General features: G+C 38.8%; 2 protein-coding genes across 2 annotated transcripts; both read left to right on the top strand.

The window, feature by feature from the left end:
- Window positions 1-332: 332 nt before the first annotated feature.
- LOC311289820 (outer dynein arm-docking complex subunit 1-like) lies at window positions 333-6,747 on the top strand (the record flags this gene model as incomplete). The annotated part of the gene is made up of 10 exons (XM_084408068.1): window positions 333-462; window positions 1,239-1,526; window positions 1,679-1,778; window positions 3,240-3,420; window positions 3,508-3,603; window positions 4,903-5,016; window positions 5,100-5,167; window positions 5,481-5,656; window positions 6,103-6,231; window positions 6,312-6,747. 10 exons carry the CDS (start codon window positions 333-335, stop codon window positions 6,404-6,406), a joined length of 1,377 nt encoding a protein of 458 aa, XP_084264194.1. The 3' UTR covers window positions 6,407-6,747.
- Window positions 6,748-7,267: 520 nt separating this feature from the next.
- On the top strand, window positions 7,268-11,372 carry LOC311289741 (uncharacterized protein). Its single transcript, XM_084407985.1, has 4 exons — window positions 7,268-7,369; window positions 10,767-10,882; window positions 11,009-11,096; window positions 11,192-11,372. Exons 1-4 carry the CDS (start codon window positions 7,298-7,300, stop codon window positions 11,288-11,290), a joined length of 375 nt encoding a protein of 124 aa, XP_084264111.1. The 5' UTR covers window positions 7,268-7,297; the 3' UTR covers window positions 11,291-11,372.
- The last annotated feature ends 5,153 nt before the right edge of the window (window positions 11,373-16,525 follow it).

Here is a 16,525-nt window from a genome sequence, read left to right as displayed (position 1 = left end):
AAAAAATAAATAAACTTGGTGTTTTTACAAAAAATAAAACTTTAATAAGTGATATTAGTGCCGTTATAAAAGTTTGTCAGCGGAGCTCTGCAAAAGTAAAGTTAGCAGGACGCCATCTTGGACTCCTCTCATTCAGCTCTGTTGTAGCTGCGGTGTGTCACGTGACAAGCAATGACGCGTCACCATGGAAACCATAAAGCAACACATTCTAAATAACAGTCGCCTTGAAAAAGTCAGCCAGAATATTTTAAACTTAACGTTACATGTGAAAGGATTAACTAGTTAAAAACAGTTGTATAATTCTCGAACAGTGCACCGTTTAAGATCAGAAGATGGACAAAAGTAAATCTCGCTTGCTAAACCGACCGACATGCCTTGTTAAACCTCTGTGTGCTTCAGACGTCCCTACAAGAAACCCCGGCGAGAGCCTCAAGCTTCCTCCAATCTTCGGGGCTTCCAGAGGTGAGATTTGAAACCATCTCACAGTAAGCCTTTCCATTCCATTGCCAGTCGTCTAAACAATGTTAAAATTTGGTTGAAAAGTGAAAAGACGTCTTTTTCAGGCCTAATTTCAACCGATTATAATCAACATGATGATTATATTTAATATTCATAATAACTGTCAAAATAAGACAATTCACAAAAGAATATAGCAAACCATTTATTGTCACTTCAAAAACACTTTCCTGATCACACCTTAAGCCTGCATTAGATCAAACACACCCTACAAACAGTTATATTGTGAAATATTCCTAAATTAAAAATAACTTTACTAAAAATGTATAAATATACATATACATGTGAATATATAGTAAAGCAGTTTATTCCTGTGATCAAAGCTGAATTTTCAGCATCATTTCTCCAGTCTTCAGTGTCACATGATCCTTCAGAAATCACTCTAATATGAGGATTTGATGATCGAGAAACATCAGTTGTACGGCTTCATATTTTTGTGGAAACTACGATACAGTTTTCAGTATTCTTTGAATAGAACGTTCAAAAGAGCAGCATTTATTTGAAATTTTTTTTTAAAAACAATTTAAAAGTTTTTACTGTGACTTTTGATGTGACTCTTTTCTGTATAAACCATTTTTTCAAAACAATAAATCTTTAAAATATTGAAAATGTTCATAAAACAGAACAATGACCAATTATAACCACATTAGAAAACATTAAAGGGATAGTTCACACAAAAATGTAAATTCTGTCATTAATTACTTACCCTCATGTCGTTCCAGAGAGCCTGAAACCTCATCCTCCGCCTGGGGGAAACCCCGGAGAGAGCCTGAGACCTCATCCTCCGCCTGGGAGAAACCCCGGAGAGAGCCTGAGACCTCATCCACCGCTTGGGAGAAACCCCGGAGTGCGCCTGAGACCTCATGCACCGCCTGGGGGAAAGCCCGGAGAGAGCCTGAAACCTCATCCTCCGCCTGGGAGAAACCCCGGAGTGCGCCTGAGACCGCAGTCTGTCCAGCATCCTCCAATCTTCAGGCCTTCCAGTGACACAGATTTGAAACCATCTCACAGTAAGCCTTTCCATTCACTTGTGTGAAAAAAGACGAATTTTTTTTGTGTTGTAAATGTACTTTATTCTGTGGCAATATTATCGTGTTCAATCAGCTTCGATACTTTGTTATGGATAATTAAGATGGACAGATGAATGTTCTTATGTGTCCAGCTGAGACAGAGATGGAAACACTGCAGAGACAGCTGCGTATAATGGACCAGGATCGGCAGGCCTACAGCGTCCAGTCGCAGGAAGAGATTCGCAAACAGCGGTCAGTGCCACAAAACACTTTCAGGAGTTTATTAAGTCTATTGGGTAGGGCTGGGTACCGAGTTCGATACTTTTTAGGTACCGACCGAATTGCCTCGATACTATCGAGTATCGAAAAATGACTTGTTTTTCGGTACCAGATTTCGATACCTAAGGGGTTAACTCGTCAACGTCAGTGCTCAAACAAATACATATGAAATGCACAACGACACGCCTAAAGTCGCTCACGCACATACACGCAAACTCTACACACACGAGACGCGCGGATCTCTCTGCGCACATACTCATATGAGACGCGCGTGCGCGCACAAACTGTCCACGCACATTCTCATATGAGACGCGAGCACACACACACAAACTCGCGCACATGCTCAATGAGACGCGAGCACACACACTCACAATACCCTAAAGATTTGTCATTAGAAGCCTATCTAATGTCGTCCTGCAATGTTGCACTCTTCAGATGTTGGTAGCCCGAAATGAATTTTACTAGCCCAAATAGAAAGGCAATTTTTAATGTAGAATATTGGTTAGGAGTCAAAACATGAATCAAAAACTTTTTCAACACACAGATATCAACAACTGGATATAAAATAATCAAATTAGAATCATCATTACAAATATGCATCTGGTACTAACTGAACTGAAGTGTGTGTGACCACCAGAACATGAATCAGTGTGTGTCTGTGGCTCAGCCCCCAATCAGGGTAACACTTTAGTTTAGGGTCTAATGCTCACTATTAGCTGGTTTAATTAACATGCAGACGGCAGGGCTTTATCATCACTGAGGTCCCGAATGTGAGGTAGGCTAGTCAAGGGGGTTCGGGGAGAATTTTGATTTCTCTGATCTACATGTGTGCATTTTAAGATGTTTTGAAGGCCAAAAAAAGGATAAGAAATAGCTTTAAAACCATGTCAGCGGGCAGTAGATTATGTGTCAACACCTGCTCTCTCCTCTTATCCATCACTCTCTCTTCTTCTCTCAGTCTCCTCATCTCGCCCTGTCTCTTCCCCTCCTAAAGCTGAACTTTGAAGGCTCCAAATTGTATTATATTAGTTCTCAACATGTACACATTCATTATCAATCTTGTGCCTAACATGATGAAAACGGCTTTGTTAATGTTTCTTGTCCCCTCACAATGACAGTAAACTAATTATTGTAACTTTCCATTGCCATTTCTAATTGGCCAGCAAGCCAGGAACGCGAGATTCGACCATTTTGATTGGCTAATAGGTTTGTCACTCAAATGTCAGAGGCGGGCGTTAAAACCTTAGCCTGAGGTTAGGTTATTGCGGGAGTTAAAACCTCAATATTGATGCGATAAAGGTTAATCGTGCAGCCCTAAGCCCCGGGACGTCGGGCGAGCGATTTTCCTTTGTACAGTACATGTATTGCATTGTGTCTTGTATGGAATGTGTGTGTTTGAGCATATTTTGTTTGTTGTGTGGTGTTTGTCCGCAGCCAGGAGATTTCTAGGCTGCGTGAGGAACATGAGGAGTTTCTTCGTGAGCTCGAGTGCCGATCGCGTAGGAAGAACGACTGCCAGGACACTGAGAGAATCCAAGCTCTGCTAGAGCAAAGAAACACGGCGGAGGATCAACTAGATAATATGAGACAGACCCAAACACAGATGGAACAGGAGGTGCATATGTGCCGAGTTATTAAACTTATTAAACACACACTGTTGGTGCTACAGATGTATGATTATTTGCATGCATTTTGTTTACAGATCATGAATATGGAGAACAAACTGGTGGAAGCGAGAACGTCTCAGGCCTGCCAGACTCAGAAGGCCACCGACACCCTGCAGAACAAACTGGACTGGGTAAACAGAGAATCAAACATTTCACAGCATGCAGTTTCACTGAACACACAACTGTGGGCACCAAACATTTGGCCATACAAAACGGTTCATTTGTTCCTTAGCCTCTTATGCTCCTGGACCATTTTTGGGGAAAGCCTCCCACTTCCACATCTTTTTTTCAAAATAGACAATTTTGGTGTCATTTTACAGGAAACCCTTTACAGTTTCATAAAACCGTGCTAAAAGTGATAAACATTTAAGTATATGTTGTCTGAGCTGTAATAACCCCCCCAAAAAAGAGGCGCTTTTTTTTTTTTTTTTTTTTTTAAATCTTAAATTCATTTTTGAAAGTGTATAACTCAGGCCCTGTGGGCTCTAGCAACATGCAGACAAGTATGGCTGTTTCCTCTAGATGCCAGCAAACACTGGAAAGTATTATTATTTTTTCTCTATAATGAAAAAGATGTTCATATTAATCTGAAGGGAGGAATATTACCTTTTTTTAATGTAATTTCCACCTACCCAAATCTAAACTCTGCTCATACCCATATACAGTGGTACATATGCAATATTCCAGTGTCATTTTACAGAAAACCCTTTAAATGATATAAAACACTGCTGAATGTGATCAATATTATAGTATATGTTGTCTGTGCTATAATAAACAAAAATAGATTTATGATTTTGATCATTTTATTCTTTCAGAAGATACAAGATTTAATAGACAAATTCCTTAGAATGAGAGCTTTCTTGTGATATATGACTTGACTGTTTTGTGAAATATATAAAAAATAAATATTTGTAGAAAGATTTCTTCGCAATCATAAAGCGGAATTTTTTGCCTGGGACCAATGTATATTTAAGCTAATATTGCATTTGATATGTATCATATAAACTAAAGTGATGGAACCTTTGTAAAGGTTAGATTCTAAGCTTTCAAATGAAACCATGGATTGGGTGATACCTTATAGGGAAGCCTATAAAAAGACCGTACGAACATCATAACAAAGATTTTCTTAAGAACTGGTGTGAGTAGCTACGTTTATACGAAACCACATAATGCCTTAGTAACAGGATCGATGACTCGATCGGACTGAAATATACAATAAATACTCTCCTCCCTTATATATAAATACTGTGTCTGAAAGGGAAAGCATCTGCAATGATGTCAGCCGCACGCGATAATTCTACGGTCATTTTTCACTGCGTGTCTTTAGTACATCCTGACAGTCGTTTTTTAACGCCAAAAGAGGGTTTGCGCTGGCGAAAGCTGTTAGTAAATCATGACCTTCTCCTTAAATGTTTTTGCTGTCCCTGCAGGCTCTAAATCGGTGTAACAAACGGCTGACGAAGAACAGCCAGCTCAGAGAAGAGCTCAAGACACTCCACATGGAACGCACCCGATTCCAGAAGCTGCGTGGCAGACGGGAGAAGGTTGGTCATTCTGGGTGTTTAATGAGTGTGAGAGATGCAGTGATTGAACACAGGTCAAACAAGTGCTGTTGTCTTTCTTTCAGGTTTTGCGAGATGTTCGTAAGGAAATCGGTGAAGTTATGGACAATACAGCCACAGCTTTTGATGACAGGTACTTTGAGATTTTAAGTTTCTTCGCTTATATACAAAGTTCACAAAATCATGAAAAACTTCACAAAAAAAAAAAATCTGTTTTAGTTTTTTATTTACTAGTGCAAAGTGCCCGTGCAAAATCAGTTTTGTGTGTGTTTTTAGTAAGTGTTGGTTTGGTGTGTTTGAGTGCTCATTGTTACAATTGCACAGCAAAAGTTCAGTGACTTTTTTAATAAGAGTTATTATTTTGTATGGTTTTACACATCGCTTCACCCTCAGTACGTGTTTTGGACATTTGTAGACGGTTCTATTTATATATGTGTGTATTTCAGAGAGGAGGCACAGACCGAAGTTGCCATGATGAAGAAGGATTTTGCGGAGTACTCAGCTGAGAAGGAGGAGCTGAAGAGAGCTATCTCTCATGAACACAAACTCAACTATTTTATGACCACCAAGAACAAGGCGAGAACCGCCATGGTTGATGGACAGGAAAAGAGACGCAGACGAGGTCAGAGAGCAATATTTGTAACCAAGAATTGTTGTTGGTTAAATTGTGTGCACTACCGACAAAGTTCTGTCATGAAACTCTAGATGGCGCCGGCTGATAGGCCCTTAACTCTGTTTGCAATCACATCTGTATCTATTGGGCACAGCTGATTGGTTCCTGCTGTATCAGTAGCCAATGAGCTGGCTGCTCAGCCTTCAAATACGCTTTCAGAAACCCTCCGCCTGTACACATCAGCTACGGCTAATTAACGAATACTGTGTTGTACTCTATCTTGCTCACAGTGGTGTGTTGGAAATGCAGCAGTGTAGCAGATCTATTTTGCAGATCTAATTTACTTTGCTGAGTAAAAATAGAATTTACTTGCTAATCCCAAACTTTTGTTATACTCTGTAACAGACTGATTGATTAATTGATTCTGAATCCAGCTATTTTTTCTACTATGGCAGAGATGGAGGAGCGGAGGAGGGCAGACGCCGGAGGGGAGACGCTTGACCCTCTGGAGGAGGTTTTCCAGGAGATCCAGAGATTGACTGGGGAAGATCATTTGGAGATGTTGGCTACACATTTCAGTCAGGGTGAGCTTTACGTTTTCTGTTTTGTGCAGACAAATGATTGCAATGCATTCTGCTACAACTCTTTATGTGTTTCTTAACAGTTGAGGACCAGAACTTTTCTCTTTGCAACTTTGTGATGAATGAGAACGTGAAAGTTGAGACAGCGAGAAAGCAAATCCAGGAGGTCAGTGTGTGAATCATAGAACTAGTCAAATAAAGACCCGTTCGCAAGATGAACTGAACTTTGTAAAATTACTTTTGTTATTTTAGTACTATTTGTGTACTATTATAGTATTTGTATTATATAGTATAGCATTTATACTATAATACTCAATGTTTAGTTAAGTTTCTTATGTGATTTTGTCATTTTTATTAGAATTAGTTTTTTTCTGTTTAGCTTTATTTTCTTTTTATAGTAATTTTAGCACTTCCACTTTTTTTCAGTTAATCGTCAAAGCAACATTTCTAATGGAAGTTTTGAAGTTTTTCGTCTAATATTTATTTGAATTCATTTTAAGCTTTATTTCACTTAATGAAAGCAATTTTAATAGTTTTAGTTAATAAGAACAACACTAAAACCAAACAAAACATTGGCCAACCTGGGCCAAATGAACATGCACCGAGCAGAATGTTATTCATATTCACATTTTAATACAGACACAACAGTAGGAATCCATTTTTTGTGTTGATTCTGTTCCAGATTGGAGAAGAGATGAAGCAGATCCACATGGAACGAGTCCAAAAGGACCAGAAAATTCAGGTGGAATTAAAAGAGTTGAAGGGACTACAGCAAGAGTGTGAGACGCAAGCTCAACAGCACGAAGCCCAGGCTGATGACATCAGCAAGACCCTTGATCAGATCAAAACAGGTACTAGTAAAATCACCCAAACATGCGTTAACATAATCACGTGGAAGAATCAAAAATGACAACATAGAAGAAGAAGAATGATACCTGCGTTTTTATACAGTAAAGCTTATGTTGATGTCATTCTAGGGACAGACAGTGTGTTCCAAAAGATTGACTGCGACCGAACACAGGTGTTAAACGTGCTGGGCTATTCCTTTAGCATCAAACACAGTAACATCATGAAGTACCTCAGCCTGGTGGAGCAGAGAATCAGTGAACTGCTCATCATTCAAGCCTTCATTAATTATAAGGTACAGAAAGGACCAGAATGTACCAACAGGTTATTTCATAGGCAGTGTCCGAAATCACCCCCTGTAGCCTTAAATAGGGCACTATTTGAGTGCACACATTCAATCCCCAGGGTTCCTACGCAGTTTGGAAAAGTATGGAATTTGATTTGAGTAATTTCCAGGTCTGGAAAAGTATGGAAAAAAGAAAGCAGATTATGGAAAAATATTTGCATTTCCAGACTATTGCCCCTGTTTAGTTTTCTATAATAGACAATTAAGAATTTAATGAACAAAAATGTCTCATAGAAGTGTGTTTTCATGGCAGCTGTTTAGTGATTGTCTAACACAGTGGTTCTCAATTCCAGTCCTCGGGACCCACTGCTCTGCACATTTTGTATGTCTCCCTTATTTAACACACCTGAACCAGATCATCAGCTCATTAGGAGAGACTCCATGAACTGAACTGAGTGTGTCAGATAAGAGAGACACACAAAATGTGCAGAGCAAGGGGTCCCGAGGACTGGAATTGAGAACCACTGGTCTAACACAACTGAATTCAAGGTGCACTTTTTCATTATGCAAAAATGCATGTTATAAGTGTTCTGGGTTTCTGGGAAACCATTAAACTTAGCATAGACAATGCACACTGAGCCACCTATTGCACCATCAGCCCATTTCACGGTGTGGTTTCTTGGCCGCCATTAAAGTGTGTTAAAGCAGTGTGTTAAAGCAGACCTAAGGCCTTGAAATATAATGTACTGCCCTACACATTTTGACCACTTCAAAGTATGGAATTTTGAAATGGAATATGTGTAGGAACCCTGAATCCCACAATGCACTGTGATAAAGAGTTTCTTATTATTAGAGCTGCCAGTTTGCTAAGTTTCAAATGACTATTAAGCATCAAGCACAAACGATGCAAACCGGCAGCCCTTCCGGCGCACTCAATGTCCGAATTCACTCACTCGTTATCTTATCTAAATGCTTTCGAAATTAAAACCATCTAATTAGCGGCTCTTATTATTTTTATTCTATCTTGGTGGATTTGCTTGTTCACGTGACAATTCGCGTCACTGACGGCAGTATATTAGCCTACGTCTGTCTCCTGCACGCGAGAGGAGAGAAGAAAACGAGTAAATGTCAGTTCAGTTGTAAGTTCATTCTTTATGTGCTTAGGAGTGTGCGATATTGTCTGTGAACTATGATGATATTGTAATCATTGTTTTAACTATGTACGAGGCACTGCGAGTGCGAGCTGACATCGCGTTTCTCTCATGCTTGCTTTCACTGCGTGATGTGTCAGTGTAGTTATAGATGTCCCCAAATGAGGTTTTGTCTTATATTTATATATCATATCATATTATGTTGTTATATTAGAATATCACATGAGCAAGAGTGCCGTTTTCCTTTGCACAATTGCAAATGTGCTATTTATTTTATACAACAGTTAAATTAACAATAATAGTTAACATTGTGAGTTATTTTTTGGACACAATATTGTCAATTTTCACTTTATATCGGCGACGAGAATTTCATAATGAAGCCGATGATTTTTTTTTTATTTTTATTTTTTTTACTGAAATCCGCGTTTTGAACGAATCATTTTAACGATTCAATGAACAATCACTTGTTTTTCTGAATGAATCAGCCGTTTGAACAAATCGGTTGATAAATGACTCCAACAACTCGCTTATTAAGACAGTGACTTGCCGCCACCTACTGGTGGTTTCAGTTTCATATTTAAAGTATCCTTTAATTAAAACGTTAAAATTATAAATCATTTTATATTTAAATATTGAATAGCTTTATTTATGCAATTGTAAATGAAGTGTAAATATAGTAGGCTAATGCCAGTTTTGATGCCGCTTCTGTGTCACCTCTGCACTGCAAGGATGGATTTTAATTTAATGATTTATTTTGACATTGGTACTGTGTTATTCTAATATAATTTAATTTGAATGTTAGAATTTGACATAAAAGGTGATGCATACCTCTAAATACGTTTAGAAACAATATCCATAGGTGACAATGCCCCTGGAAATCAATTTAAGGTGGCAAATATTGCCCCTTAATAAAAATGTTAAATTTCGGTCACTACTGTGAACTGACCACTGCATAGAATATAAAAAATATGAATATCTTCGTGAGTCTGCTTTCAACAACAGGCCTAAACCAGCCATGGTACCAGTACAAAAACACAATCAGTAAAATATCATCTAATTATTATCAACAAAACTTTGAAAATATCTAGACATATTTTTGTCAATATTGCGCACCCCTAATGTACGGTATTAATTTTGATTTCTTCAGGTCTTAAAAAGGTCTTAAAAAGCCTGAAATTTGACTTTAAAAATTGTGCAGATACCCTGTAATACAATAAAAATTCTCATTTTACAATAGTACAAAGGAACAGCAAAAAATAATAATAATAATAATAATTTGATTATATATTATATTGATTATAATTTGATTAATTAGATTATATACACTTGCAGTGTCTGATCATGGTAGAAATACCCCTAATGGCAATTTATTTATTCTTCTCTAACCTTTTCAAAAATCTTTTGCTTGTATTTATATTTGAACAGGTTGATGTTTGGACATCGTTTCATGTCCATCTCCAAGTTATTGCACAATTGTACCCCATTAACTGTAGGGCTAAAACTTTTTGTTGCGCTAAAACTTTTTGTTGCGCTATGTTTCTGAGTCCTAAAATTTAATTCATCACGTAATTCATAACAAACAGTACGTTCTTGGAACCTTTCTATAGCATCTGTACTGTTTGGAACTCAACAATGTCATAAAACTTCATGATCTTTGATTTTTGATCTTTGGTCCAAAAACAACTTTATGAATTAATCGGATAACTCTTTTTTGCAGCATTACTATTGGTTTTAATGTGCTTATATAAGTACTACCCCATACCACAGAACAATAATGTAAATAGGGCAAGATCAGAGAACAGTATAAAGTATGCAGAGCTTTGATGTTTAAAGTATGCTTTACTTTTGCAATTACTGAAATGCTTCTTGATATTTTAGTGATTATGTATTTAATATGAGAGTTCCAAGTAATTCTATCATCTATAATAACTCCAAGGAATTAGATTTCATGCTCCCGCTCTATAACAACACCCTCTATCTGAATTGATTCCTGAGCATTGGAATTACCGTTGCCAAATAGCATCATTTTGCTTTTACTCAGATTTGGTGATAAGTAATGATGCTGAAAACTCAGCTTTGGTCACAGGAATAAATTAAATTTAAAAAATGTATTAAAATAGAAAACAGTGCTTTTAAATTGCAATAATATTTCACTGTTTTTACTGTATTTTTTATCAAATATATGCATCCTTGATAAGTATAAAAGTACTTATTCTGAAATGCTGACCAGTGGTGTAACTAATGTTAATAAATAGGACCGGAAGAAGAGTTGCGACCTGAAAGAAGTTGCTCAGGTCCTGCTGGGTCAGAAACCAGATGTGCTGAGACACACAGAGATCCTTCAGGAACGTCCGTCCAGGCCCATTACCAGGTGAGAGAAGCTTCTCATACAGTATGTTGAGCTATAGACACAGAGATAAAACAAAAGTACACAAAATAGGTGGAAATTATGACTTTATTGTTTTATTAATATATGCTCCTGGTCTTATTGTGCAAGTTTAAGCTGTGATTATGAGGACTTTGAGGACTGTGAGGAGGATCGAATTTTGACCCACGAAGAACTCCGTCAGCTTGCTTTGAGAAATGTAAGGCACACAGCATAGCTCTTTCCCATTCTGATGTATTCATTAACTATGGTTTGCATTACAGTTAAATGGTGTTTGTGGGTTTTCTGTCGCAGGTCATGCGTAAAGAAACTCTGCGTGCAGGAGGAGGCAAAGATGGGAAAAAGAAGAGCAGGACCATGTCTAGCAGCAGACAGCGTTTGCTGAAGTCTTAAGACACACAAAGTATTTTTGTGTTTGTGTGTGTGTGTTGTGTAATTTTTCGGCCCTATTTTTTTATTATTTCAGCTGGTCCCTCCCACTCAGGGTAACCAATGATTTTAAACTTCAGACAACCCATTTTGTGTAATAGTCGACTATCACAAGAAGGTAAGTGTTTTGTTTCTTACTGAGAGGAAAATGTCCTATAAAATCCATACCCACTGGCAGAGGTGTCAGATGAGAGAGGGTGAGTTTTAATCCAGACTAGATCTGCCGGATGAAACTGCGCGAGCTCCGGCGAGGGCGGCGCATCTTGGACGGTGAGAGTGGGTAACCAATGATTTTAAACTTCAGACAACCCCCCCCCCCATTTTGTGTAATAGTCGACTATCACAAGAAGGTAAGTGTTTTGTTTCTTACTGAGAGGAAAATGTCTTATAAAATCCATACCCAAAGTGTGACCTGGTTCTGTCACTTGCATATGCTGTAGAAAGCCGCTTGGTTTTGTGTTGTCGTGTTTATATTTTTGACAGATATCGCTTCCTTTGACGTCTTGCCAGATGTCTTTGCGGACAGTGGGCCACCACGCAACCTCCAAGAGCCTCAGCAGGGTTTTTAGTCGGCCCAGATGTCCTCCCAGAGAGTTATCATGAAAGTAATGTAAAAATCCAGGTATTAATGCCTGAGGAACAACCAATTGGAATTTGTCTCCGTTATTCTTTACAGGTACCGGCGATAGAACACCCCCAGGTGGGCCTCGAAGGTAATCTGTTGATACTGTACTTATCTGATTTTATGGGCCAACTGCAGGAGAGAAATGGTATTGTCACTACTTTGTGCTTGAGAGATTTCAGCTAGAGTGTGAGGTATGTCTGATGCACACTTTAGATGTTGTTATGGCCATACAGTGCAAGCTTTCTCTTTCCTTAGACTCGCAGGCTCGAGACAAGGCATCTGGACCCAGGTTGAGACATCCTCTCCTGTGATGTACTTGGAAGTTGAATTGCTACAGCTTAAGAGTCCACCGGGTCAGCCGAAAGGAGGTTTTAGGGCTATTGAAGGCCCAAGTTAAAGCAGCATGATCACAGTAAATGCCTCCCTTCAAGATAATGCCTCCATTTTTCCACCACCCAGACCAAAGCCAGAAACTCTTTTTCAGACGTTGAATAGTTTACCTCGGGTCCTCGTAATGTTTGTGACGCATAAGCTTTTACTCTTTCGCCCTCAGGAGTTTGCTGGGTGATAATAGCTCCTAAGCCCACATCACTGGCATCTGTATGTACCTGAAAGGTTGATTGAGGTCAGGCTGCATCAATACAGGTGGGTCTTGCAATATTTGTTTGATGTTCTCAAGGCTGTTTTGGCACTCAGGAGTCCAGTCCCATTTTACTCCTTTCTTTTTTTTCAGGTGATTTAGAGGAGCAGTGATGTCTGCAAAATGGGGAATGCACGTGTGGTACCATCCTGCTAATCCCAAGAAGCGTTGGAGGGTTTTAAGGTCTTTGGGAGGAGTATAGTCGGCAACAGCCTGGGTCTTTTCAGGATCGACCTCCACTCCTTTCTCTGAGACGATGTGTCCAAGGAACTTTAACTTTTTTAAAGAGGTGACACTTCTTCATGTTTAGGTTAAGAGATGCCTGGTTGAGTCTTTGCAGAATGGTGTTCAGGTGTTGTACCTGTTTGTTTAATAATCGTGAATAGATTATAATGTCATCAATGTATACAAAGCAAAGTTTCCCTCTCAATTCTGCTAGGACCTTCTCCATCAGCCTCTGGAAGGTGGCTGCGGCATTCCTGAGCCCATGTGGCATGGAGCGGAATTGGAATAGCCCTTGGTTTGTGATGAAGGCTGTTTTATCTGTACTTCTTTCTTCCATTTCCACAGTCTGGGGCTCAGGTCAGGAAGCAGACAGACTGGCTAAACCGACTGTCTGCTAGCGGCCTTGCGTCACCTAGGTCAGATAAATCCCATCACATAGAGAATCTTTCACCTAGATAGCATCATATGGAGACTGTGTCTGTTCCCCGAAATAGGACATACAAAAATCTCCCAAACCCATTCAAGGGTAAAAATTTAATTGATGTTCAACAAATTAAAAAACAGCTATACTACGGATGAACAAATGATAAAGCTCGGGTTGCTGAATACTCGATCCCTTACTCCAAAAACACTTATTGTTAATGATATGATTACAGACTATAACCTAGATGTGCTGTGTTTGACAGAAACCTGGCTAAAACCAGACAATTATATTACTTTAAACGAGTCCACCCCGCAAGATTACTGTTATAAACATGAACCTCGTCTCAAAGGCAAAGGGGGAGGTGTCGCTGTAATTTTTAGTAACATCTTCAGAATTACTGAGAAGTCTTGTTTTAAATATAATTCTTTTGAAGTGTTGTTGCTAAATGTAACACTATCTAGTGTAAATGATAAATCACGTTTAACATTTGTGCTGGCTACTGTATACAGGCCACCAGGGCACCATACAGACTTTATCAAAGAATTTGCTGATTTTCTATCAGAGTTAGTACTGGCTGCAGATAAAGTCCTAATTGTTGGTGATTTTAATATACATGTAGATAACGAAAAAGATGCATTGGGATTGGCATTTAAAGACATTCTGTACAACACGTGTCAGGACCCACTCATTGTCATAATCATACTCTAGATCTAATATTATCACATGGAATAGATGTTGATGCCGTTGAAATTCTGCAGCAGAGCGACGACATCTGAGATCATTATCTAGTCTCGTGTAAACTTCATTTAGCCGAGGCTGCAAAGCCGACTCCGTGCTACAAATATATTAGATCTATCACTTCTGCCACTAAAGATTGCTTTATCAATAATCTTCCTAATCAGTTTCATCATCTCAGCATCCCGGATAGCTTAGAAGAACTCGATATTGCGACAGAAACTTTTAACTCTCTCTTTTCCAGCACTTTAGACACAGTTGCTCCGTTGCGCTTAAAGAACATTAAAGAAAATAGTCCAACGCTGTGGTACAACGAGCACACTCGGGCCCTTAAGAGAGCAGCCAGAAAAATGGAGCGTTGCTGGAAGAAAACAAAACTAGAGGTATTTAGCATTTCATGGAAAGAGAGTTCGATTGCATACAGAGAGGCCTTAAAAGCTGCTAGATCTGCTTATTTTTCAAACCTATTAGAAGAAAATAAACAAAACCCTAGGTGTTTATTTGAAATAGTGGCTAAACTAACGAAAAATAAATCTTCAACCCCAGACGTTTCCAAGCAGCACAGCAGTAATGACTTTATGAACTTCTTTACTAACAAGATTGATAATATCAGGGAGAAAATTATAACTATGCTACCGTCTACTACAGTATCGCATCAGGCAGTGCATTGTAGTGTCCTTGAAGAAAATTTTTATTAATTCGTTGCTATAGAAGAGGAAGAATTTACTAAACTCGTTAAATCATCTAAATCTACAACATGTATGTTAGACCCTATACCGACTAAGCTATTGAAAGAGATGCTTCCAGAGGTCACAGATCCTCTTCTTAATATCATTAATTCGTCTTTGTCTCTAGGATACGTACCAAAAACCTTTAAGCTGGCTATGATTAAACCGCTTGTTATAAAAACACAACTTGATCCTACAGAATTAGTCAATTACAGGCCGATCTCGAATCTGCCTTTTCTGTCAAAGATATTAGAAAAGGCGGTATCCTCACAACTGTGTTCCTTTCTTGAAAGAAATGATATCTTTGAGGATTTTCAGTCAGGATTTAGACCGTACCATAGTACTGAGACAGCTCTCATTAGAGTTACAAATGATTTGCTCTTATCATCCGATCGTGGTTGTATCTCTCTATTAGTGTTACTCGATCTTAGTGCTGCATTTGACACTATTGACCACAACATTCTTTTAAATAGACTCGAAATTATGTTGGCATTAGTGGAATTGCACTAGCATGGTTTAAATCATACTTATCTGACCGTCCACAACATTCTTTTAAATAGACTCGAAATTATGTTGGCATTAGTGGAATTGCACTTGCATGGTTTAAATCATACTTATCTGACCGTTATCAGTTTGTAGCAGTAATTGAAGAGATGTCTTATCAATCACAAGTTCAGTATGGCGTACCACAAGGCTCAGTACTAGGACCGCTGCTGTTCACTCTGTACATGCTACCCTTAGGAGATATCATTAGGAAGCATGGCATTAGTTTTCACTGTTATGCTGATGATACTCAGCTCTATATTTCTTCACGCCCCGACGAAACTTACCAATTCACAAAATTAACGGAATGCATAGCTGATATAAAAAATTCTGAAAAAACGGAGATTCTAATTATTGGACAAACTCCCACACGTAATAACCTAGAATACTGTCTAACACTTGATGGCTGCTCTGTCAAGTCTTCGTCGTCGGTTAGGAACCTGGGTGTGCTCTTTGATACCAATCTTTCATTTGAAAGTCACGTGTCTAGTATCTGTATAACCGCATTTTTTCATCTTAAAAATATATCTAAATTACGCCATATGCTTTCATTGACAAATGCGGAACAATTAGTTCATGCGTTCATGACATCAAGGCTAGATTATTGTAATGCTCTACTGGGTAGTTGCCCTGCACACTTAATAAACAAACTACAGCTGGTCCAAAACGCAGCAGCTCGAGTTCTTACCAGAACCAGGAAGTATGACCATATTAGCCCGGTTCTGTCAACACTGCATTGGCTGCCTATTAAACATTGCATACATTTTAAAATATTGCTGATTACCTACAAAGCACTAAATGGTTTAGCTCCGCAGTGCTTGAGCGAGCTCTTAACGCATTATAGTCCTTCACGTCTATTGAGATCTCAAAATTCCAGCCAGTTGATTATACCTAGAATATCAAAATCGACTGCTGGCGGTAGATCCTTCTCCTATTTAGCACCAAAACTCTGGAACAGTCTTCCTACCGTTGTCCGGGAAGCAGACACACTCTGTCATTTCAAAGCTAGATTAAAGACACATCTCTTTGACCTAGCATTCACACAATGCATTATAGACTTGTATAATTCAAAGTTAGGCTGCATAGATTAGGTCAGCCGGAACCAGGAACACTCCCCATAAATCCTGATGTACTCGTTACATCATAAGAAGAATGGCATCTACGCTAATTTTAGTGTTTTTGTTTATCCCGAGGTTTTCCCGCAGCCTGCCGGATCCAGGCTGTATCCAGATCTGATGAAGGACCTGCGCCTGGACCTGATGTCATAGTGGGGTGCTAA

This window comes from Rutilus rutilus (assembly GCF_951802725.1).
Source record: "Rutilus rutilus genome assembly, chromosome: 4".
Classification (NCBI taxonomy): domain Eukaryota; kingdom Metazoa; phylum Chordata; class Actinopteri; order Cypriniformes; family Leuciscidae; genus Rutilus; species Rutilus rutilus.
This window is presented reverse-complemented; position numbering and strand designations above follow the sequence as displayed.